Source organism: Metopolophium dirhodum, chromosome 5 (assembly GCF_019925205.1).
Source record: "Metopolophium dirhodum isolate CAU chromosome 5, ASM1992520v1, whole genome shotgun sequence".
Classification (NCBI taxonomy): domain Eukaryota; kingdom Metazoa; phylum Arthropoda; class Insecta; order Hemiptera; family Aphididae; genus Metopolophium; species Metopolophium dirhodum.
Genome location: NC_083564.1, coordinates 29,559,869 through 29,587,002, shown reverse-complemented (window position 1 = coordinate 29,587,002; position 27,134 = coordinate 29,559,869). Strand labels below are relative to the sequence as shown.

Sequence of the window (27,134 nt, the reverse complement as noted above, 5' to 3'; positions counted from 1 at the left end):
ATAAGAAAGGGTGTACGTGTATTTGAAGTATTCAAGTAAGGAGTTACCAATTGCAATGCCTCCTGAAAAAATGGAGATATTATAATTCTGATTATTTAGTAAGACTCACAGGGACAAGAACTATAAATATTTCATGTTTTAATTTATTTTAATGTTTTGGTAAAAAAGTTGAAAAATATATTTTTTTTATTTAATTATTAAAGAAAAAACGAAGATAGCCATTTTGTAGAGTTCATTTTTCTGAAAATATTGACGTTTCAACATTTTAATTTCATTAATCACCTGATTTTTAATATTTTTTCTAGTTTCTAAAAAAACAGTGAATTATTTAATACCATAGTGGCATAGCGGTATAATCATGTGGCCCACGACCCGAGTGCTCGTACAGCCGGCGAACGCTTTCAGTATAGCTCGTAATAAGCATATTATTTTACTTCTTCAAAATGTATTGATGAAATCTTATATAATTGTTGTACAAAAAATCAATATGTGTACATTTATGTAATACCTATTATTAAATACGATTATATTATAATAATTAAAGTCAATAGATAAAATAAATTTATTTTGTTTATTTTGAAATTAAGAAAAAAAAGGTGTTTTGTCCGTAAACTTATAATTACGTAATATTTAATATTATTATTATATTTGATATTATAATCTTTTATTGTTTTCTGATAAGATTTGATGAATAACTTATTGATTAACAAAGTATCGTCTGATAACAATTAAACAATTATTCAATTGATTGAAAATTACAATTACAAAATATTATGGTTACCATTTCATTTTAATAATTAAATAATTATTCCTATTATTTAGTTGTATTATAATTTCTAAATCGTAAATTTATTTGTAAAGTACCGTTTACGTTGTTTAACAATATGTAATTGCTCCATATCTTAATACTTATAAAAAGTTACAAAGTAACAAAGATCAACATGTGTTTTGAATGTTAATTATTCTCTACACATAAAAGTACCTATTCTATTATTTAATAAAGTTTTAATATTATTTTATGGTTCAAACAAATTTTGCAGTACTTATTAAATTAAAAATTGTATTGTAGGAGTAATATGTTCATGGGCTTATCAGATTTAACACAATTTCTTTGAACATATTCTTAGAAATATGTTTGAACAATTATGTACCTATCATAAGTTGGTAAGTTATAATTATTTTATTGCCTATATAATTATATTTTATTATGATTTCATGCTTTATAAAGATTTGTCTGTAGTTTGAACAGAAAATCAAAAATAAAACATCAAATTCTCAAAACTACAAAAAACTTAACAAGAAAAATGTGCTAAATAAAATAAAATGAAGATTTCAATTTAATAGTAAAATAACATTTTTGTTACAATGTGAGCATTATTTGTTTTAAATTAATTTATACTCAATAATCAAATTCTTCTATAATCAATAAGCATTTAGCATTACTATTGCTTGGTACCTTGCCATTTAATAGTACTAATACTCACTAATTATACCTATCATACCCAGAGGATGCAAATTTATGCGTACATACAACCATCAGAAGACTAATAATACTAATAATAGTATCCAGTTCATCTCAAATATAAAACAACATAAATCAAATGTTTGATTCTATCAAAAAATATTAAATAAAATGTAAATGGTAAATTATAGCTCATAAAAAAAATTGTTTGTTGTAATTAGCCAGGTTTTTATTTGTTTTGAACATTTTGCCAACAAATTGATACATTGTATTAATAGGTGTTGAATTTTTTTTATTCATCAACTAGCAGCAGTGGCATGGCGAACTTCATTAACTTATGGGGCATAATAATTTATAAAACCTAAGTTATAAATTATAAACACTTATTTAAGTAATTATGTATTTACGTAAATGGTAACTGAGAAAGATTGGCTTAGTCTTAGTACACACTTAATAAATTATTATAATATGTTAAATGCCTCTAGTCTCCTGAACACCCACCACCCTTTAAACTGAAGCACGTGCCTCAAATAAAGTCCTTCGTCACGCCACTGACTAGTAAATGGCCAAAAGTAAGTTTCTTACTTAGAATGAGATAATATATAAGTACAAATTAAAAAAAGAACTCAACATTCTTCTACAATATTGTATTATTTGTAATTAGAATTTTTTTCTCTTAAAAAAAGAATTATTATTATTATTTTATAATACAACTGTACAAATATTTCTAAATAATAAATACTTTTTACTGTAAATGTATCATGTATACTATGTATTGTATAACAATAACTGTTAAAACGTTTATAAATAATAAGTTTTTTTAATTGTTATACTAACTAGGTAAAGAAATGTATTGGGAATTAGGATGTAGACTATGCATCAAATGTAAGAGCATTGAAAATTATGTAAATTTATAAACAATTCTCAATATTATATTCTTTAATATTATTTTAAAGTGAGTGTATGAAGTTTTATGGTATGAAATGTAAAAAATAATATATTATATTATTATTTTGTTACTAATTAGTAATTACTAAATGGAAAAAATAAAAATATAATTATTTAAAATTGGAATGTAATTAATAATATCATGGTTTTTAGATACATATTATATTGTCATTTTTAAAAACTATTGCAATATTATGGTCACCAGTCACCACTGATTGCTAACTAGGAATATGGCCACCACATTTTTGTGTAATTCGCATAGATAATAAAGACATGGATAGAACATAACGTCGTACCGGTGATGAATACAATTTATTACCTATATGAATAAATTGAGGCCAAAAAGTATACCTATATCGATCATCTGATTATCTCTATTATGACTATTATACTATACAAAAATGTAAACAAACGGCCTCAATTTCTTATCGACGTTGGACCGCGAAAAAAACGTCATAATGAATACGTTATGTCCTATCCTATTAAATAATTCGAAATTTTTTTCAAAACTAGAAAAAATATTAAAAAGAAATTTATTAAGTATAACATTTGAGTTACCCACCCGAAATAAATAATAATTTTTATCACGTTACGTTATTACTTTCAAAAAAAAAAATAATTACAAAATCAGTCCATAAGATCATAATGATTAATGACTAATAGATAAATAGTAATAACTAATAACAAATAAGTAATCGTATAAATGTATAGGTAATAGGTATACGAGTATACGACATATCATGTTATATAGGTATAAAGTGTTATATTATAATTTATTATATAAATTGAATAGCAGCAGTGGCGTACGCATGGTTTTTAAATGGGGGGGGGGAGGAAGGGCTTGAACTTTTTATTTTTATTTTGTCCAGTTTAATAATTTCAAACGTTTATTTGAGATATTTTAAAGCTTTGTAACTTCTCAACTTTTCCGGTAGAAAAAATGCTCTGATCATAATGTTTGATGCCAATGAATGTTTTTGGAAGCAAATTGGATTTAGTTTGTACTTTTAGGAGGTCCAAATTGAAAATACTCAATGCTTTTTAAAATAATTGGAGAAAAAAAATTAAAATTTGTTAAAATTTTTTCTTAACCAGCTTAATTATACCGTCCTCACTTAGATTGTATTTGATTAATTAAAATTATTTTTTTCTACAAATGTCATTAAAAAATTATTTATCTAGTCAAAAAGCTTAAAAATGTAATACATAAGTTTTTATTATAGCTAAAATATTAACTATACATTGGCATCATGGTTATTTTTATAATCGTTAAAAGTTCAAATTTTCTTTAAAACCACACTTAATTAATTTGTAGTTCAAAACTTATAAAATATCAAATGTGTATAAGGCTAGACAATTTAATACAAGGTGTTTCATACAAGTAATTCATACTTTTACCAACAAATTACAGATAATTTTAGGAAAATGCTGTTGGAGAAATGCTTACGTCACAGACGTATGATGAATCTGGTGCTCCCATTTCACGCAGAAAATCCAGCCAGAATTGTTTCCTAGACAATCCTAGTTTCTGGCATTAAAAGAACTAATGTTTCTATTAAACTTTTATTTTTGGTTGGTTGAATACCAACAACTTTTGTTTAACGTCTGGTTTTGAGATTTATTTTTAATGATACTTTTAAAAAAAAAAATCAAGTTTTGCAAATGGACAATAATCATTGTAGTTATTTTTGTAAAGCAAATAATTCAATCCTCTTTCCACCTTTATATGAACAATGTCATTAAGCATGGGTTGTATATTTGTCAATTTGTAAACCGAACATTCAGATCAATTTAACTAAAATTGGAGATACTGCTTATTCGCTTAGTAAGGCAGAATAGTTGTACCACATAATATGATATATAAATCTGTTTTTTATTTTTGGAATTTTTAATATTTTATAATTACTCCCTATACTTACCTAGGTACCCTAGTAAAATATATAAGCATATTTAAATGTAATATTAATGTAACAAATGTTAGATTTTTTTTATAAATCAAACTTGACAGCTGTTTCATTGCATAAATGTACATTAGATTCAATTATTTGTTAAGATAAATATATCTAAATAAGCTAAAATTAAATTTGAGATTGAATTTATATCTGATAAGTACATATATAATATTAATATTATTGATACATATTTTTTTATTTAACTTTATTAACTGTTCGTACTATTCATAATGATAATATTATACCAAATTATACCTAAGACATTGTTTAATATTTTAATGAAATTACTAATTAGCTGATAAATTCTAATTACTTTTAATTATATCTAAAAGATATTTCTATTTTTTATTAATAAAACTTTAGTCAGACCAGTAGGCAATTAGTTATTTTGTTATATTTATTTGTTATATATTTAAATTCATTTGAATAATACTAAGTATTATTCTTAAAGAATTAAAAAAAAATTAATTGAACAAACTGTTATATACAATAATAATTATTTACTTTCATAATGTATCTTGGATAAATGTGGAAGACGGGTAAATTACTTAATAAAATATTGTGGCGACCATGTAATAATGTTAATGTCGGGTTGCATAAACAATATCACCCCGAATATCACTAAACATTTAACGAATCAGTCACTCTAATAAGGTCCCTTAAACATGATTGGTCCATTAAACTGTATTAAATTATTAAATTAATAAATTATCTATGAAACCAGGACTTAGTATTTTAGTTTATTATTTAAATATTGCATAATATATCCAATGTATCTGTAGGTTAAAATTGATTATAAAATTAAAAGAAATTATAAAATTTGCTAATAGTATAATTAAATTTTGTTTTGTTTTAGAAGCTATATACATTCATCTGAAAATTTGGCCGAAAAATCGATTAAAAAAAGTGAAACGATTGCAAGCATTTGGCTAAGCAAAGCTGGTGAAAGATCAAGAAATTCGCACATCATATAATAATATTATGTATTTGTAATATTTATGATATAAAAAAATAAAATAAAAACCGTTGAAGTTAACCTAACATTGTTTTGATTTATGAAATAAAATATAATAATGAATATTATTTTAATTAAATATTTAGCAAATGTTTTTTACTCAGATACCTACTTTCATTTTGTACTACTTAAAAGTTAATTTAGAATTCAATTAAAAATATTTTTTAGTATATAATTGCAAAATTAACATACTCTTATATTAACTTCAACATACAATTGTATAATTGTCAATTGATATTTGGATATTCAATGAATATGAATAATAATTTTTTGGGAATATGCTTTTACTATCTGGTAAAGAGTATTAGTATTATACATTTATCTAGTTTTGGTTGATCAAAGAATATTTAATGGGAGTCTCATTTAAACATTCACTAGTTATTATGGTCACAATCAATTATGATTATCCAATAATTATTAAATGAATGATTTGAGACATGATATGGATATTCTTGTGGAAGATTCATAATTTATTTTGAATAAGTGGATTATTCATAGCATGCATAGCAAACTTTGTTTCTACCGGGTGTCCCATGACAGCACTCACTTTTTTTACTAGTAAGGTAAAATTAGACACACTTTGTGATAGCTATAATTTTACTGCTAAATAGAAGTCACTTATAATTATAAGTTCAATGTTCAAACTTACAATCATTGGGTATAAAACATAAGCCTAATAGGAAGTTAATTATTATTTTTCGTTTAAAAAAAAAAAATTCAATGAAATAATATAAAGATTGGGTGGACTAAGGCACTTTGAACATAACAGTTTGTTATCGATTAGTAATCGCTGTCTACAATTATATTTTTGTTCAATTTTACAATGAAACAATAAATTAGTTACTGTAAACAACTTTATTTAATTGTCATAATAGTTTTAAACTAATCTTTGGGTCAAACATGTAACATATTTATTTTTGAACTTAAAAAATACCGGTTCATTTACAAAATATTCAAATATTATTTTTGATATGAATCACTTTTATTTTATACTTTAAAAGAAATTATAAAAAGTTATCTATAACTTGATTACTATAGTATGCCTAATTAATTAAATTATTTTGTATTTAGAATTTATACGAAACTAGCTGAATAACCCAAATACGCCCTTGTGCAGTTTTTGAATGTTTCCAAACTTTGTGAAATAATTTGAACTAGATGGGCAACCTCAAGTCGTGGATTGCATTTAGCACTTGGTATATTTTTTAACGTGGTTTAAACTCTTACTCTCTAAATATTTCTGATATCTCAAAAAAACTATCTCTGAAATTTTTGTCAAAATCAATCGAGTAGTGTTTTACTAAATAAGCTACAAACATACATTTGGTTTTACGATATAGTTTCTTTAATCGAGGCCATGTACTTTCCCAACATTATTAATACGTAGTACCTCTAAAAATATAGTTAGGTATATAATTATACCAGAAAAAAATATCATTTGAGATAGTAATAATAATCATTTATTAAAGGTGATATAAACGACGAGATAAAAAATGCGTACAACAGTCGTTAACTATTTATTTTAATTGTTGCAATTTAGATTATTTAATTTTTTTTAATAGATACACACACTATATACGGCATAAGACATAAATATGATACGCGTACTTAATTAACTGTAAGTTGCATGAAAAGGAAGGTGCTACATTAGTATTAGGTACTTTCATTTTTATAATCAAAATATCAAGGCTAGGCTATTTAAATTTTTTTTTTACTCGTTATTATTGAAAAATTTAAGTTGAGTTTAAAGTTAAAAGGTACCTTTATTTTTTTTTATTAATTTGTTAGAGTTACATGTAAATTAGAAATAAAAGTAACCTAATTTAGTTATAAATCAGTTACTTTTTTTTCATCTAAAATTTATAATTATACATACTTACCTTTTTTTAAAAGGTGACAAATAACATAATAATTCAATAAATATCTTATAATATTTAAATAAATGTTTGAATTAAAATTAATTACTGTAGGTAGCTACTAAAATATTCTGCTCTTGAATATGAAATTAAAACTACGTTGTCATTCAAAAAAGTAAGAACTTAAAAAATTATAAAGAAACACACATATTAAAAAAATTTTTAATAAAAACATTGTGTTGTAACGACTTGAATCTATATAAATACATATTTTCAAAAACATTTACACTTTTTGTAATAATGAGTGTTCAATGATAAAATAATCACTCTGTATTAATAAAATATTTCTTTGCCACCTATCTACGTAGTTTGATCATTGTTTATGCGATCACCATGATATAGTTTAAGCAAAATAACAGACCAATTACATATCAGAACCATACCTATCGCATAGCTTAGATTTAAATAAGACCCGACATTATGTGTCTAGAACTCTAGTGTTATAAAGTTGTATTGATATTATCGTCTCTTACATAAAGTTATCTGATTAAGTAAAAAATTAATAAATTCTCTACAGATACTTTCAGTGTTTACTAAAGGTATATACATTTCATTTTTATTCAGTATTGCATATCTTTTTTAATTGTTCATTTGACATAATACTTATGTATAGACATTTGTTGATTATATTTTTTAAATATATTTGTTTTAATTTCAGCTCACAGTGGCAATGAAGGTGACGTATTCCTGGATAATATATTCATGTTTAATTTCCGGTACGTAAACGATATAGTAATACATAAATAAATAGATAAATCATGTTTTGAAGACATTGTGTTATTATAATATTCATTATATTTAAATATAAAATATAATATACAACAAGTTCAATACATGTATGTATCTAAAGTGAAGAGGTTTGAATACAATATTACAATATATGCATTATGCATCAGTAATTTAATCAAAACAATATAATATTTTGATAGCAACATTTTTCAAACTGATTTATTTTAAATAAATTAAACTAATACTAGTAATTCATTCTGATCTCAAAATACCATTTGTCTCCGAACTAGCCGCAACTCACTATAAACGTTTAAATAGCCGCCTAGCCCACCATAAGAATCCCTTAATCTCCGATCTATCATCTGCTTCTATCCCAGGTAACCCGATTAAAAGACTTAAAAGACAGTGGGTCATGACATGCTAGCCTAACTATAAAGTCCTACTCATGGAGTAGTACCTCCGCTGGGAGGCCTATACAGTCTGTCTAATCTGCCTTTTTATTTTTATTTTTTATTTATTTTAACCTATAAATCATTAATTGTTATTATTGGTCTTTTTTTTTTGTAACAGATTGAATAAAAAAATATAAACCAAAAAAATCAAAGTTTGATATATTGAATAAATCCCGTGAAGTAATTTTGTTCATATAATACACCTATCAACACAGCCCCCCACCCCCCCCCCCCTCTAAATAGGTATTGGAAAGTAGATTATAATTTACAACTATAAAAACTTTTTAATAGTTATCTCTTAGAGTTTTATTTTAAAACAAAATCAAAATCAATAGAATAGTGTTTTACTAAATAAGCTACAAACATAGCAAAGTAAAACACTTTGTAAATCCATAGTTATTACAACTTTAATACTTGAAACCTCAGCTTTAAATTTATTTTTTTCTTCTTTAGCCATGGGTTTTCTGTTTACATGACTATTATACAAAGTTTCTGAAACAGAACCTAGCTTATACCCAACACATATGTTACATTGGTCCTTACGGGGCTGATGGATTTTAATATTTTCTGTTTTTAATGTATTGCAAAATATAGTTTTGGTAGCATATGTTATGTGTTTTTCTTGGCACCATTCTTGAAACACTTTATACATACCAGATAGAGATACAAAAGTAGGTTCAACATAGATCTTAGAGGTAGACTGTCTACAATAGTGGCTAGAGACTTTATGAAGTAAATGTAACCATTCTTTTAAATGAAGTACATCAATATTTGTTTTTAATGTTCTTGATGGAGGAGTTGGTTCAGCTTCTATGCCAGGTTCTGTAAATTCAGTAATATTTTTTGTCCATCTTTTGAAATTATCTTCACCAATGTTGAATGTATTAAAAAAAAAATTTCTGCACACTTTTAAACATTGTCCATTCAATGTCTGCAATCTTATATCTCGACTTTCTGACTTGAAATATTTATTATTTTTATTTATTTTTCTTCTTTTTATTATTGGTCTGTTAATTACCATGCCTCGAACAAAACCACGTTTCCCATCCCAAGTCTTCATTTTCCAAAAATTGTTGATCACATTCTGTCGATCATTTTCAGAGAATGCACCACACATAAAGCTTTTAGTGCTCTTTGGCGCTCTTCAAGTGTATGACTACAACTTTCCTGATTTGTTTTGAATAATTTTATTATCATATTGTGAATAGCCAATATATTATGCCAAACCTGCTACTCTTTTAGATTCTGAGCGAAGCGATGAATGTATTGATTTTACAATGATGTGTGTTTTTTTTTTATTTTTTTTTATATTTTTTTTATTTTTGTGTCTGTCATCACCTTTTAGGACAGTAAAAGTGCTTGGATTTTCTTCAATAGTAACTTTTCTGATAGGAAAGTGAATCTAGTTGGTACTTTGGGGGGTCAAAAGTAAACATTTCCCAGTAGTTTTCACAAGCGACGTGAAAAACAAAAGAAAAATTAAGGAAAAACGGGAATTTTTACGCAAATACTGTTTTCGAGAAAATCGATTTTGGTTTTTGGTGTAACTCTAAAACAAATGACCGTAGGGACATGAAATTTTGACTGAATGTTTATATTAGCATTTACTATACACCATAAAATTTACAAAATATTTTTGAGCTGTTTACAGCCATTGTCAGTTTTCAATTTTTTTAGTTTTTTTTTCTATAAATATCAATAAAATTTTATCTGTTGAGTAAAAAAGATTGAAAATTTAATAGAAGGCTCCTAGGTTATTGTTTCAAAGGCAGATGAAAAAAATTAAAAGTCCTTAGTCACAGTTTTTAGTTATAAGCATTTAAAGTTCAAATTTTGACAAAATACGGAAAAATCACGAAAAATAGCAAATTATTTTGACTTGAAATTCATAAAAATTTTTCTTTTTAAATCTAATATTTGAAAATGTAATATAAGATTACTCATGAGTTTGTCTACTTTCATCAAAAAAAAAATGTCTAGAAGAAACTTAAATTAAATTTTTATGAGCGTCTGAAATTTATATTTTTACAACATTTGATATTTACTCGATTTCTCATGTAACAATTTTCTTATTTTATTGTAATTAAAAAACGAATGACTGTAGATACTTGAAAATTTCACTAAATGTTTATATTAGCATTTTCTATACACCATAAAATTTTGAAAATATTTTGACTCTTTTTAAGCTGTTTACGGACATTGTCAGTTTTCAATTTTTTTAGTTTTTTTTTCTATAAATATCAATAAATTTTTATTTGTTGGGTAAAAAAGCGTGAAAATTTAATATAAGGCTCCTGATATATCGTTCTAATAGCAGTTGAAAAATATTAAAAATACATAGGCACAATTTTTTTTTATAAGCATTTAAAGTTCAAATTTTGACAACATTTATCAAATTTATAATTTATTAATTATTTTGTAGTTAAAAATGTATAAAATGTTTAACTTTTATGGCTAAGGATTGAAAATTAAAATAAGGCTCCACGTAAATAGGTTATATATAAATTACTTTATTCACAATAATATCATCAAATATACTTGGTAAAATCATAGGCTGACTGACCGTTTTCGCTCAGAATCGTTTTTCTTATACAATGATGTTATATCATTGAATTCAAATTTAACACCATCCATTACAGTGACCCACTTGTAACCTACTGTACAGCAGAGTGACATCCACTTATCCACCTTTTTTTTTTTTTTGATTCAAACTTCAATTTTCTTTTGGTACTTTTTCCTATACAACTCTATGAACTCGAAGATATATCTTGGTTATCACATCATAATTTTTTTCTTCAAATTGTTCATTTTCATAATTTTTTTTTACAAAGTTGAGCGTCTAATATTGCTATATCTTTAGTTATATCACTGCATAAATTGTTTTTGAGAAATCCAAAAGTACCAATTGTATTTATTTTCAAACCAGAACTTTCATCAACATTTTGAGTATCTATTATTAACAATATTATCTACAGTTTGTTCATAAACTAAATTCAACGAATTGTTTTCAAGCATGTTGTCATTTTCTTCTACATTGTAATTTGTTTTTTGATTATCTACAAATTATAAAATTATTATAAAATCATCTATATCTACTCCATTTAACCTGTCTAGGTCCACCTCTGTGCCATTTCCTGTGTTTGACCAATTTTCTACATTTTTATTTTTTTTGTGCTTTATGAGTATACAGTTTTTTGGTGCGGTATTGGACTTTTTTTCGACCATGGCTACACATTTTTTTCCACGATTCATAGTGATCTAAAAATGTGCATATCATTACAATGTATTATAATAAAGCACTGCTAATAATCAACAACACAAATTAAGCATAGCAAAATACCTACAATAAAATACACAAATTCATGACAAAATATTATAATGTTCCTACTCATTTGAGACTTTGTTCATGTAATTTTAATGTTCTATTATATTATTATAAAAGTTTACTTACAAAATATTCAAACCTTCTCGTTGGTAAAATTTCAAAGGCCAACTTTAAAATCTTCTACGAAAATTTTACACAATTTTTAATGTATTAATGTAATAATATAATTAACAATTGAAATTGTTATTATTATTTATGAACATGGACAAATCTCCCATGTCCATATTTCATACACGACACTACATCTACTCTGCATGCCAATATCTCCAATGTAATTTTGACCAAATTTCGTATTACATAGGAGGTATTTCATAAACGATTTATGGTTGGTAACACATAGGAGCAGTATTGCTTATTTTTCATTAATTCTACGATAGAGATAGCATATTGGAGTTTTTGTCAAAATGACCGCCTATTTTTTCTGAATCCAGGGATACTAATATAGTAATATCTCAAAATCGGAAATTTGGCACATTGGAGGTTTTTGGTGGCAACGACGATACATTTGATTTTACGATATACAGTAAAACTCGCTTAAGACGCTCTTTAAGGGACCATCTCTCTAGAACGTCTTAAGCGGGAAAGCGTCTTATGCGGGAATGAAACAAAATGATGTGGTTGAAATATCGAGTTAATTTTTTTATTATTAAACATAATTTAATGAGAAATACACTTATAAATTAATTATAATTACAATATACATACATACTTATATTTTTGTGCTACTGAATTTAATTTAAAAAAATATTATTATTACATACATATTTTATTATTGTTTATTAAAAAAATTATCTATTTTTGATTGTTTAAGGTTCTGACAATGCGTTTCAGCAAGAAAGTTTTCAATTTTATTAAGACAACCTAACATTTCTTCGGAATTTTCAACACAGGATAATACTTGCCGAATTTCCGATAAATGTTGCAAACCAGTATTTATTGTAGGAGTAGATACTGGAAAGTCTTGATCTTCTTCTTTTTGATCGTCGTCTTCTTTCTCATTGTCCACTAAGTTCGTATCAGCGATTTTTTCATAGGTTATTATTTCAAATAGGTATAGCGATAAAATAAAACGATAAGAACACGTGTAATACTAAAAATTCTATTTTTATTTTCACAAAACTACTAAAATTTATCGTAATCTGCTGAAAAAAAGAGCGTTCAACCCGATTAGACAGAGAAAAACTGAGCGTCTTAACAGGTGATTTTTAAATTGACTAGTATAGGAAATGTCTAGGGACCGACTAAAAACAGCGTCTTATGCGGGAAAGCGTCTTAAGCGAGAGCGTCTTAAGCGAGTTTTACTGTAGTTTTTTTAATCTAGGCCATGTACTTTCCCAACTTTGTAAATACGTCAGATAGTACCTAATTCTAAAAATATAGCTATATAATTTATTATACCAGAAAAAATAAAATAAATCATTTGATATAGTTATGATAGTCATTAATTAAAGGTTTTATAAATGACGAGATAAAGATAAAGAATGCGTACAACAAATTATAGTTGGTAATTTATTTTAATTGTTGCAATTTAGATTTTTTTTTTTTAATAGATACACACATTATATACGGCATAAGACATTAATAGTATATGTGTATCAGACACTAGCTGATGCCAGTTGTAAATTGCATGAAAAAAAAGGTGCTATTAATAATAGGTACTTTGAATGGTGGTTTGAATTTTATAATCAAAATATCAAGGTTGGACAAATTAACTTTTTTTTTTTTCGTATTATCTAGGACCGGGGAGAGAACCGCGATTTGCATTACAACTCCCCGGCCCCCATCGTTTATTGACATACAATGTAGGAATACATCAATATCATCCGTCCTTAGCCCCCGCGACCTGGCAGACTTTCCTCAGCAATCGCTGGTAGGTATATGTCTGCCAGGGAGTGCATTGCTCGAGGGCCTCACAATAAAAATACAAAAACAATATTGCATATTATGGCGCCTTACAATGTCGTAGTTGGGACTTGAGCTGTAGTCTGTCTGGCTGCCAACTTCCTTGCTGGGCAGGCGCCGGACCCTAGCTTATGGCTTGACTTGGGCAGCCCTACTAGTTCACATGAGAGACATCGATCGTCCGGTTCTTGGCAGACTTTCATGCTATGGCATGTCTTGTCCTCGGTGCAACTACCCCTTCGGAAGCCCCATCAATAGAGAGCAATTTCGGGTGCTCTTCATCGTCACGCTGCACCCTATGTCGTCCTACGTGTAGTAGTGGTCGCGTATTGCTTCAACCATGTCCTTGTACGACTTGCCTGGACGGCCGGTGGTCTTTTTGGATACCCCTTCTGCCCTTTTTGGGCCGCGGGGATTACCTGAGCGGGCTGATGAGCGTCTGTCGTAGCCACTTTCTTCGTTCTGCGTTTCCTTCCACCTACCGTCTCCCGGGACTAAAAGTAACTTAAATTAGCTACAAGTCAGTTACTTTTTTTTTCATATTAAATTAATAACTATACATACTTACTTACCTTTTTTTAAAAGGTAACAAATAGCATAATAATTCAATGAACGTATTAAAATATTTAAATAAATGTTTGTATTAAAATTAATTACTCTAGGTACTTTTATATTTTATAAGCAATAATGAAATCTAAACAAAATAATTAAATTATTTTGATGTATTTGTTTATCTAATGGTTCACAACTATATTAAATATTATACTAATCAAATTAATTATTAGAATGTACTGAATTGGTTTCAAAGTTGAAGTGGAGTGGTATGGGGTTACCCCACTACAATGTTTGTCCACTACTCTCCTTGTCTAAACCTTAAATACTTATAACTCACAAACTACTCGTCCTAAATTCGATTTTTATGTAACAAAATATTTAGAAAAATATTCTGCTTTGGAAAATGAAATGAAAACTCTATGTTGTCTTTCAAAAAGTAAAAAAATAAAAAAATAAAAGGATAAAAAATATTTAAAAATATGATTTTTTAACAAGTTGAAACTGTGTAAAAAATTATTTTCAAAAACATTAATACTTTTTGAGATAATGAGTGTTTTACCAAAACACAAAAAATGTTTGTATGTTTCTATGTCATTGATGTGGCTGTTATGAAGCACTGTCGTCGCCCCATTAGTAACTTATGGGGACGACAGTATTTCTAACGGCTACATCCATTTTTCGTAAATTGTTTACGCTGCGTGCTGCGTAAATACGGCCAGTGAGCGATCTATAGTATTTATAATCAATGATTATATCTTTAGGTACTGGGGAATAATTTTCACCATAGCACTTAATACCTATTTATAGTTATTCTGTTCAAACATTATTCGTTGGTACGTAAATAAAATGTATATGGTATAATATATCAAATGACAAAACAAAAATTCTAAAATGAAATAACCACTTCTTAATAATTGGCGATGACTACATTCAGAAATATTACAAATGAATGTGTTCTCGTAGTAATCTATATAAAATAATGTAAAATAGTGATAGAATTGAGACGATAAATGTAGAAAGTAACTTGCGAGAGGAATGATTAGTTTTCTTTTTAAATTTTATTGACCGGTCAACAACGGTGTTCCCTCACCCTCTATTACTAACTGAAATTATGTCATAGTACATACTAAATATTAAACATGAATGCAAGATATATTTTGTTATAATTTAATTTTGATACCATTGCATTCAAACTAGAAATGCCGATTAAAAAAATAATTAATAATCTTAATACACTAAACGTTGTTTAAGTATTTAATGTGTAATAATTCATTTTTTCAGGATCCAGCATTTTGTGTGATAGAAAACTCGAAGTACGACAAGCTGTATCATCTCCCTCGGAGTTGGTGACTTTAGTATAAATAAATATTATGTAACATAATTTATGTTAGTAGGTAGGTATAGCTGTCGAAAATATTGGTGGTTAGAGCCTGGGGGGCTCAGAGACCTAAAATCTTAATAAGGACCATCAGACAATATCCGATCAATATATTTTAATCTACTAACTAGTAACTAGTAACTACACATTAAGATCAGGAAGATCAAAACCCCTTCTTTCTTTACATTTTTAGTATGCGAAAAACTTTATTTACTATATCCACTCATTATTTTCTATTGTTAAAATGTTGAAAACGCGTAAGCAATTGGATTCTGATATAACATTTAATTGTATGCTCTGCAATCGAATTGTTTATTATAATTTATAATCTTGAATTTATTTTATACTAATTGTTTATATTTCTATAGCTTACATATTTGCTTATCATTGTATAATTAATATAAAATAATAATTTATTGCTTATTTGAAAAATATTATAGAGACATTGATGATATGTTTCATTGTTCAAATGGACTGCGTATAGAATGGTCATTGGCTTGTGATGGTAGTAAGGATTGTCCAGATGGTTCGGACGAGACTAAAGAGTTGTGTGCACGATACGAGTATGGAACAAATATCAGCATGGGTACAAAACAATAGCTTAATGATATGCCTATAATATTTTTCTATGTTTGTGTAGTAACTAATAGATGCCAGACTTACTAATATTAATCTAAATATGGAGCTCCTAATATTACATATAATATAATATCTTATACTGTTTTAGATTGCGGTACAGTATCCAAAGAAATTAAAAATGAACATTCATTAAAAGCAACACCTTGGATAGTTGATATATATGCAATTTTTAAAAAAACAAACAAATATTCCCATGTAGGTTTAGGATCAATCATTTCTCCAAATGTATTAGTTGCTGGTAAAGTCTTTGCATAAGTGCATAATGTATTTAAAGAAGAATGAAAATTAACTAAATATTATTTTTAGCGGCACAAATTTTTTGGAAATACGGTATAAATAGTAAGCAAAATTCAATAAACGAATATGGTCAATATTTTTATAAAATTGATGTTCCCTTACTAACTGACAATAAGAATAATCACTATTTTATCGATGTAAGCTAGAATTTAAGTCTAAAAATAATTTGTATAATATTATGTATTATATAATTACAACTTTTGTGCAGGCTGAAATGATTTACCTGCATGATGAAGTAACTGAATTTTCGGTCAATTTTGAAGATTTAGCAGTTATAGTGTTAGAAAGAAAAATTTCGTTTAGAAATGGTGTTACACCCGTTTGTATCGATTGGTATAAGCAGCATAATATTTTACAGAACGAGATTTACGGAAAGGTAAATGGTTTATACTATTATATACTGTATACCTAGTTTGTAGTTTCATTAAATACATGAAATATAATATGAAACTGATTGAGTGGTTTAATTTCAACAAAGTGCTAGGATTTGGACAAAATTGGGAAGTTCTGTGTGTCAGTTTTTTTTAGTTCGTTTCCGTCACAACTTAGATCTGATGAACGAGCAAAATCAAAAAACTCACTTAAATATACATTTAGACTGAGATCTGCAATTTTAATAATTTGTGCAAAATGGGCTAACTTTATTTCTATTTAAAACTCTATTACCTCTTTCTGTGAGTACATTTTGGTGTTATTGTGAGAGCTTCCACAGTTCCAATAGCAACAAGAATAAAAACAAAATTATCAAACCACAAAATATTATTCTTATTTCATATTCGATTGATTTCCAAATTTAAAAAGTTTGTTTAGTCAGACTTTATTTAAAAAATAAATATGAACTCATTATTGACACTTACATAATCAGATATTAACATTATGCATTTATGCCTATATATCAATTGTACATTATAAAAATGATTGTGCTTTTACAGATTGCTGGCTTTAAAATACAGACACGACGTCTTAATCATACTGTATTACAACGATTTTTTCCACACATCAAAAGGATCGGTTCTTGTATAAAAATGAATAAAGATTCACAATCAACGAAAAATGTGAAGTTTTGCACCAGGTTGTATATGGGTAATACAAATTTATATTCTGATCATTTAATTCAAATTTTAATAGAATATGGGATCTGGTTGGTACTTTGGAGGTAAAAAATAAAATATTCTTGTACTTGTATAGTTTGAAAAATATAAAAAAAATTAAGGAAATAGGGATTTTATAGAGTAAGAAGGTTAAACATCATACAGTAACTAAAAGATCATCGTTAATTTTACGATTATGGGTACGCAAATGCACTGTTTTTTGTATAAATGAATTCTATAATATAGGTAATTATTGTTTCTAATAAAAATAATAATAAAATATTAGAAATCCTAGGTGAACACATACAAACAAAAATCTCCACTAAGAGTGGTCTTTCGTATACAATGATATATCATATAAATCAAATTATTTGTAAATACACGGATTTCAAAAATTGTTTGTGACTTGATAAGTTTTTTCGTGATTTTCAATTGAGTAATAGAAATATAGATTCTGGGCGGAGCAATGAATGTACTGATTTCACAGCAATTCATCTTTTTTTTATTGCCAAAACTTATTAGGAATCTTGTATTCAATTTTCAATGCTTGGATTTTATAATATTAAGAACAATTTTATGAATTTCTCAAAGATAAAAATTCTTCAGAAAACTAAAAACTATTTGCAAATTATTTTTTACCGAATTTATAGACATTTATGAGTAGGTGCGTACTACATATTTAAGTTTTTAGGCCCAATGAAATTTTAAGTATCCACTATTATTAATTTTTCAATTACAACAAATTAATAAAATCGTTCGATGAGAATTTGTTAACTTACGTTTAAAAATGATTTGTTGAACAAATTTAAACTTTATTAGCTCATAAAAAATTAGCATTACTTTACGATAAACTCTTTTTCTATTTAAAGTAGGAAAAGTTATGGAGAGTTTTGTATTACATTTTCAAAACTTTGATTTAAATTGGTAATTATAAATGATTTTGACGAATTTTGTCAAAATTCTAACTACAGACGTTCAGAAAAAAATATTGTGGAATTACGTTTAACCTTTCTTTAATTTCCACTCACAAAATTTATGAAGTCGATTTCATAAAATGTTCAAGTGTGTTTACCAAGCCAAACTTTTTTTAACGACAATAATTAAAAAACGAATAAAAATCAAAATTTTTTATACGTTTAAACAGCTGAAAAAGATTCAAAATGTTTAGGATATTGTATTTATTTTTTTGAGTTAAACCAAAAAAACCAAATCGTAAGTATTACCGTTTTCCTTAATTGTGTTGTACTTCCGATATGATAAAACGACATTTGTAACACCGCATTAATTTATCAGTAAAAGCCCATGTGTATCTCAAGTCGTACGTGCCTCTTGCCATAAATTTTTTCAATATGGAATTTATATAAGTGCCAAATTAATAATTTATAACTGTATAAAGATTTCCTATACTTCAGAGAGAATCTACCAAAAAATCAAAAATCAATATGAAAATGTGAGGAAAGCAATAATTGTATGTATCGTGTGAGAGGCTTACGGTGAAGAAATAACGTACAATTTGAATATGCATTCGAAATTGCACCCACACGAAAACTTAATGGATATTCACCTATAAATCCAACAATAACAAAATCTTTCATTTGTATCTTATGTATAAAATACCGCTTGTTTCAGGAAAAAGAGAAGTTGATGGATTTGATTTCCAAAGCTTTAGTTTTTTATACTCCAATTCATATTTTTTAACCGGGATAATCGGTTTCTGGAATTTAAATTTATCCAATTCGGACTTAGTTTTTATATCCATAGAAAACTATTTTCCATGGCTTCGTGGAATGTTGAACAAACATGTACGTACATTTGTTTAATTACAGATATCGATTAAAATTTATAATTTATTGTATTGCATTGGTTTATTTAACGACGCTTTTGAATCAAAACTAACATATTATAAAAATAATAAAATAATATTCTTAACAATTAACATTTAATATTTTGACAGAGCACAGCGAATTCATGTGTTTTACCAGCTATTGAAGGAGTAGTACATTCTTATGAAGGTTCTCATTCAATTTTATCACCCCGGACATTAATTGATCGTTACACTACTGTTATTGAGAACTGTGAAGTTGGATATCATAAAGCTCATCCTAATGGTTTTAGAGTTTGTCAGAGATATGGAATTTGGAAAACGGATTCTGATAAATTATGTTTGAGTAAGTTTTGTTTTGTAATTTGTATGATGTAATTTCTTAATGTCATTTCTTATGGAAATATTTTGAGTCAGAGTAGTGGTTATTTTTTATTTTAATTTGATTATTTTTTGAGTTATTTCTTTATTGAAATTTGTATGTTGTAATAGTGACTTATTTTAATATTATGAGTCCGATTTATAGTTAAGTTTGATTATAATTTTTTATGTTTATAGAAATGTGTCAACCTCTACTATCACATAGCGTAGATATTAAATGTAGTTATAATGGTAAGTATGCTAATTGCACAAATCTATCTATACCTGACACAATAGCAAAACAATCATGTAAGCCAACACATTATTTTGCACCGAATGGACAAGAAAAGGCTGCACAAGAATTACATTGTCAGTCTAATGGAATGTGGGATAAAGAACTATATGGATGCAATATAATATGTAATTTAATTTTTTTTCATAATAACATAAGACTAATTTATATATGATACTAATTTACATTACTTTTATTGTACTCAAATGCTTTTATTTGTGTTACTATTGTTAAAATTAAGCTAGATCATATCGTTAGTTTAGGCGTAATTGTTTGATGTTTATTTTCCAACCCTCAACATTACGTCTATTCTATAGGTATTATTAATTATAACTTATTATTATTTATATTTATATTTAAGCAAGTTCATGTGTTTTACCAACTGTCGAAGGAGTTGTATATACTTATGACGGTTCTAATGAAAGTTTATCTCCCGGGACATTAATTGATCATGGCGTTACCGTAAATGAGAACTGTACATTTGGATATCATAATGTTTATCCCGATAGTTTTCGTGTTTGTCAGACAAATGGAAAATGGAAGCCTGCTTTTAATAAATTATGTTTGAGTAAGTTTTGTATTGTAATTTGTATGTTATAATTAATAATTGTTTACAAATTATGAGTTTAATTTTTGTTTACGTTTGATTATGATTATAATTTGTTTATGTATATAGAAATGTGTCCAACTCTTCTATCTGATAGTTTAAATATTAAATGTAGTTATAATGGTAACGATGCTAATTGCTCAAATCTATCGATACCTGACACAATAGCAACACCAAAATGTAAGCCTGCATATGTTTTACCAAACGGACAAAAAGAGACTCCAATTGAATTACATTGTATGTCGAACGGAATATGGAATAATGAACTATATATATGCGAACCAGGTAATTGTATTTTTAATCGTATAAAAAATATAAATCTCTAATTTATATTCAAATATTATTTTAGAATGCGGTAAAACATTTGTCGAAAATAAAGTACTGATTGGGAATGGTAAAAAAGCAAATATTGGAACGGCACCCTGGAATGTGGCTATATATGAAATTACTACCAATTATGACTTAATTTGTGGTGGATCAATTATTTCTCGAAATTTAGTTGTTTCTGGTAAAATATTTGTTAATCCAAGTTAAGAAACAAAAAGAATGAAACTGAAATAAATATAATTTTAGCGGCTCATTGTTTTTCGAATAGTATAACGGAAAATATTACAATAATTGTAAATGTCGGTCTATACAAAATTGCCGTTGGAAAATATGACAGAAACTTTAGAAAACTTGACAATGAATTTACTAAAATAATGAATGTAAGTTACTTATAATTCAAAGTCTATAAAAAATTTGTATGGCATGTATAATTTAAATTAAAACAATCAATGTACAGGTGGATAGGGTTCATCTGAAAGAAGCTTATTATGGTCTTTCCGGGTATTATGCTGAAGATATAGCTGTTGTTGTGTTACAAAACAGTGTTTCCTTTAGTAATGGTATTACACCTATATGTATGGATTGGAATGGTGATTACAAAGTATCCAATGGAGATGAAGGAAAGGTTGGTTTGTAGTATTATTTAAATTGTGATTTAACTACAGTGAATAGCGTGCCTATAATTATTATCAACTGTTGTCCATTTGTATGTATACAAATACCGTGAGATTATCCGCTAAAGTTTGCATAAATATTGACATGTTATAATACATAAATAAAAAAGTGGGAAGTGAATAATACCACTCTGCTATGTAGGTTAAAGTGGGTAATTGTGGATGGTGTTATTTTTAAATGCAATGACATAATTATATCATTGATTTGAAAAATTATTCTGAGAGGAAAGTGTGTCGAACATTTTTTTTTTATAAAAAAAATTTCAAGTATCCACAATTATTAATTTTTGAATTAGAACATACTACTTAAATCAATAATAAATACGGTCGATTAGAATTAATTACCTTCCGGCTGATAATCAACTATCGAAAAAAACTTCAAACTCTCATAACAAAATTAGTTTGACTACAAAGGAAATTAGAATTAGAAAATAGTAGTGTAAACTGTAAACATGCTGTAGAAATTTAAAGTATCTACGGTTATAACTCATTAGTATATTAGTTATATAAAAATAACTTTGGCGTGGCGCGTTGGCTACAATCAATCACGCAACATGGTTGATAGTGAGAGTTATGTTCCCGGGGAGGTTCGTAGTGTCAAAAACCTTAGCACACATACACATGTTGCTAACCTTAAAGACTAATATTATTTGTTTTTCACTACGCATTTGGAAACTAATGTAAATTTTCCAAATTGTCCTCTCAAAATTACCAACGAGTTTGACTTTTCCATCGTAATAGATATTGAATGTTGAATATTGAAGCATTATGTCTACAAGAACAAAAGTTTATAAAAAGTGAAAAAACACACATCATAGTAAAGTCAATACATGAATGAATCGCTCTGTTAAAAATGTATATTAAAATCTCAAACTTTTTTATACTTTTACAGATTGTTGGTTGGGGAAAAACGGAAAATGGCATTTTAAGTCCCGTTTTATTAGAAACACGGTTACCATACATCGACATGAGGTCTTGCCGGAATATGTGTACATTTGGATTTAAACCATATGTAACTCCTGATAAGATTTGTGCCGGTTCTTCATTGGGTAATAAAATATTTAAACATTAATACTATATTGAAATCATTGATTCTTTTTATAAAATCTACTTTTATTAAATTAATGAATAACATTTTACAATAAATGTAAAAATATAAAATATATTTCTATAAATAAATATATACAAAGCAAGCCTACCTTTTCGTATCTATTGACTAACCCAATATTGAATCACGTCATTATAGTTTTTTATGATTTATTGAATTCGTTATTTACTAGTTAATGATCTATAAAATAATAAAATTCAAAAGGTAATCCAGCTGGCACAATTGTATTATGGTGGTGTAAATCGAGGTTAGAATATTTTGTAAGGAATATATGGTTGAACAACACGGTTCTCGACGCAGTGGCTGGATGATCAATTTTAATTAAATGAGCCAAATATATTTTATCCATTCAACCACCCACCCACCAACCAACTCACAACAGGATGTTGCGTCATTCGGAGACTAACTAGGACTGAAACCTTGATGATTTTAAAATATACAATTTTCGTTTCCTGTTTTGGTTTTATACGTATGTAAAAAATCTGGTTCTGTTTCAATTCTTTAAAAATTATAATAAAATTTGCTATGTAATTTGCGTCAATTATGGCCACACTTATTTCAACTAGATATCTGTTTTAAGATATTTTTAGATTCTGAGCTAAGCGATGAATGTATTGATTTTACAATGATGTGTGTTTTTATTTTTATTTTTTGTTTTTTTTTCATTTTTTTATGTGTCTGTCATCACCTTTTAGGACTGTAAAAGTGCTTGGATTTTCTTCAACAGTAACTTTTTTTGATAGTGGGTACTTGGGGGGGGGGGGGGGCAAAAGTAAAAATTTAGTAGTTTTCTATACACCATAACATTTTTCAAATATTTTGACTTATTTTGAGCTGTTTACGGACATTTTCGGTTTCCATTTTTTTTGTTTTTTTTTTTTTTTTATAAATATCAATAAAATTTTATTTGTTGGGTAAAAAAGCGTAAAAGTTTAATGCAAGGCTCCTGATATATCGTTCTAATAGCACTTGAAAAATATTAAAAATATATAGTCACAATTTTTTTTTATAAGCAATTAAAGTTCAAATTTTGATCAAATTTATCAAATTTATAATTTAATAATTATTTTGTAGTTAAAAATTTATAAAATGTTCAACTTTTATAATTAAGGATTGAAAATTGAAAACAAGGCTCTTAGGCTCCACGTAAATAGGTTATATATAAATTATTTTTTTCTCAATATTATCATAATATATACTTGGTAATATCATAGGCTGACTGACCGTAATCGCTCAGAATCGTTTTTCTTACTGATTACTTACTGATTTTCAGACTCAACATTTTTTTCACGTAGATTTACATAGTTTAAAGTCATAGTGGGTGAAGGGAGGGAGGGGTTAAATATTTAGGTATTCAAACATCACACACAGGATTATGTTGTGCCAAAATACAAAGTAAGCCTCTGTGGACAAAAATATCTAATTATGGAAAAAGAACATTGGCATAATGTTATATTTAGCGAATATCTCTTATCTGTGTAGTACCTGTAGGACTACGGATGTGCCGTGTGAATATCAGCATAATATGTGTTTATAATGCGTTTTGGTGTCAGTTAAGGCTTATTAGTGATTTTTATTTCGTTAGTCCAATTTCTACAGGTACTTAACTATATTTTGTATCTAATGTGTATATAAATATGTTATATTAAATATTTTAATTGAAGAAGTGTGTACATGACATCGTTATATAAAATAGTATCGAGCCACATCTATCACATCTCATAGGTACCTACAATATTAAATATCCTTGTAATATCCATGTACGGTTGTACATCATTTGTTTTTATACTAAGAATAATTTATATTTATTTATTTGTTTATTTATTTATTCATACAAACTGACTTAAGTCTTATAACATAATATAAAGCAAGTACAGTAAATGTTATGCATGGTTAGTGATCTTTCATATACACCTAATTTATTACCAAATTGCAGTCGTATGATTAAATGTAGTATTATATATAAAATATTTTAGTTTCAGCACATGGTGTAGATAAGGGAGACAGTGGTTCAGGCTTATGTTTTTTACATTCTAATTTGTATTATTTAACCGGAGTAGTGAGTCTCAAGGACCCAGACGCAAATAATTCAATCTCACTTTTTACATCAGTTAATATTCACATTCACTGGATTCGTGGACTGTACTTAAAATATAATTAAGGGAATGTTTTGAAAATTATTCATTCCAATTGTTAGTCAAATACAAATTTGTCATTAGAATAATCAGTTTTTAGTTTTTTTTTGTTTATTATTTAAACTTTGTAATTATAATTAGTTTCAACAATTATGAAGTACAGTATAAATGTTGTTTACAAGAAGAAAGAGTACGAAATTATATTAAATTAAAAAGCCTGTATGGTTAAAAAAGATAATGTATTCAATATTATATATTTTGTTGGTTTGAGAATATATTATAAATAATAATTTTTTTTTTTTTATTGATTGTTCCATGCTAATTCTTAACAGTTCTTAAAATAATTGTGAATTAAAATAAATTATAATAGGTACCTGCATATGTACCAATTCGCATTGTACTTAGATTAATGGTTTCATAATTATTACTATTTTATGTTATATGTATTATGCAATATATTGACATTGTTTTTGACAACCAATATTCAAACGAGTATTTTTTAAGTTATATCATTTTTATACTATTGTTATGTATACAATAGATTTGAAAACTTAAATGATTTGAAAAAGTTTTGAATTATTATTGATATATCAATACCAAGCATGATTTGTTAAAATGACCCTGCATAATAAAATAATAAATTCTACATCTAATATTAAGTCATGTTGTACATAATTTATTAAAATATTTTTCCAGGATTTCTATCCTTAGACTAAACATTTTAACAACTCAAAAACTCAAAAAATACAAATTTGAATTCAGACATGGAAACATAAAAATTTCAAGAAAATTGCCACCCTTTATTGGAACGTTGGAAGTGACCAATCTAATTTGTTTTGTGATGCATAATAAAATTTCTTATCACTGTTTTTATGGTAAAGCATAAAATGTATGCTAAAAAGAATTTTAAATGATTGGAAACCCCCCGCGTTCCACCCAAATTAATCAAATAATTATCATAATAAATTCTTTATATTATATTTTCGAGTTTTATTTATAACATTAAGGTCACACGGCGATATGGATAGGCAATTTGGGAACTTGGCGTAGGCGTATCTGTTTCTTCATTATCCCATGATTATAATGTTAGGCTGATATAATCAGTGATATAATATTATATAATAACGATACGATAAATCGAAGTCCCAATGGTTGTAACAGGGCTATGACTTGGGTTCGGTACTTGTGCCACGATTTCTCTAATGATTTACCTAATATATTTTGCATGAATTCATAATGTTTCCATTTTCTTCTAAGAATTGTATCACCAAAGATACTAACGCGCGCACGCTACATATTTTTAGCATAATATCAGTCAACAATATATTAACCATTATTGTATTATATTTTGTCGCTTAATATGCAACATCTACCACCCATCGGCTACTTCATTTTTTGGTTTTTTTTTATAATATATTATATTATATTAACTGTACAGAAATTGATTTATTGAACTCTTCTAACGATCTAAAACCAAGTTGGTTGGTGTTAATATTGAGCGACCATAAATAATAACCACATTCCATAGTAATTGGCAATATATTAATCGAAACATTACATTTAATTTGTTGTCCTATACTATGTTAATATGCATGAATATACGATGAAAATACGATGAAAATACCAAGAAAAAACATATGTTAGTCAAAACCGAAATGTGAAGTATCGTTAGTTATTCCCGCCTTTCCTTATTTTTTTTTTTTTTTTGTTTTTTCCGTCACTTTTGAAAACTACTGGGAATAACCAACTAGATTCACTTTCTCATCGAACAAGATACTGAAGTTGAAAATCGAAGCATTATTTCGACTACTTATCGTGGACACAGACACAAAAACAAAAACACACATTATTGTAAAATCAATACATTCATCGCTCCGCTCAGAATGTAAAATAGAATTATTTTTATATCGGGCACTCGTCGGTATTATAGTATAGCTGATGCGATATCCGTAAATTTATCGGCTGGTAAATTCCAACAAATGAAGTTGAAAGTGTAGCGCAGATTATATATTTGAAATATAAATATAATATTTCATTTCGTTTTCTGTCGTGGTGAAAACTACCAATGATGATTTTAGAGGAGACTTA

The 27,134-nt window shown here is 27.0% G+C and overlaps 1 protein-coding gene across 6 annotated transcripts in view; it reads left to right on the top strand.

The window, feature by feature from the left end:
• Nucleotides 1-25,515, top strand: part of LOC132944160 (uncharacterized) — a 49,850-nt gene extending 24,335 nt beyond the window's left edge. Inside the window, exons 1-18 of one of the 6 annotated variants that reach the window (XM_061013360.1) lie at nt 7,694-7,832; nt 7,952-8,009; nt 15,598-15,658; nt 16,135-16,280; nt 16,422-16,571; nt 16,640-16,767; nt 16,839-17,006; nt 17,563-17,713; nt 19,351-19,523; nt 19,676-19,889; nt 20,102-20,323; nt 20,557-20,763; nt 20,872-21,087; nt 21,152-21,310; nt 21,376-21,509; nt 21,587-21,754; nt 22,696-22,852; nt 24,888-25,515. In XM_061013360.1, coding sequence (XP_060869343.1) covers nt 7,964-8,009; nt 15,598-15,658; nt 16,135-16,280; nt 16,422-16,571; nt 16,640-16,767; nt 16,839-17,006; nt 17,563-17,713; nt 19,351-19,523; nt 19,676-19,889; nt 20,102-20,323; nt 20,557-20,763; nt 20,872-21,087; nt 21,152-21,310; nt 21,376-21,509; nt 21,587-21,754; nt 22,696-22,852; nt 24,888-25,072 — 2,685 coding nt within the window. In that variant the 5' untranslated portion in view covers nt 7,694-7,832; nt 7,952-7,963 and the 3' untranslated portion in view covers nt 25,073-25,515. Of the gene's footprint in view, nt 1-6,542; nt 6,574-7,693; nt 7,833-7,951; nt 8,010-15,597; nt 15,672-16,134; nt 16,281-16,421; nt 16,572-16,639; nt 16,768-16,838; nt 17,007-17,562; nt 17,714-19,350; nt 19,524-19,675; nt 19,890-20,101; nt 20,324-20,556; nt 20,764-20,871; nt 21,088-21,151; nt 21,311-21,375; nt 21,510-21,586; nt 21,755-22,695; nt 22,853-23,115 lie in introns of those variants that run through there. The other 5 variants (XM_061013361.1, XM_061013365.1, XM_061013363.1 and 2 more) reach the window with 5 other exon arrangements.
• The last annotated feature ends 1,619 nt before the right edge of the window (nt 25,516-27,134 follow it).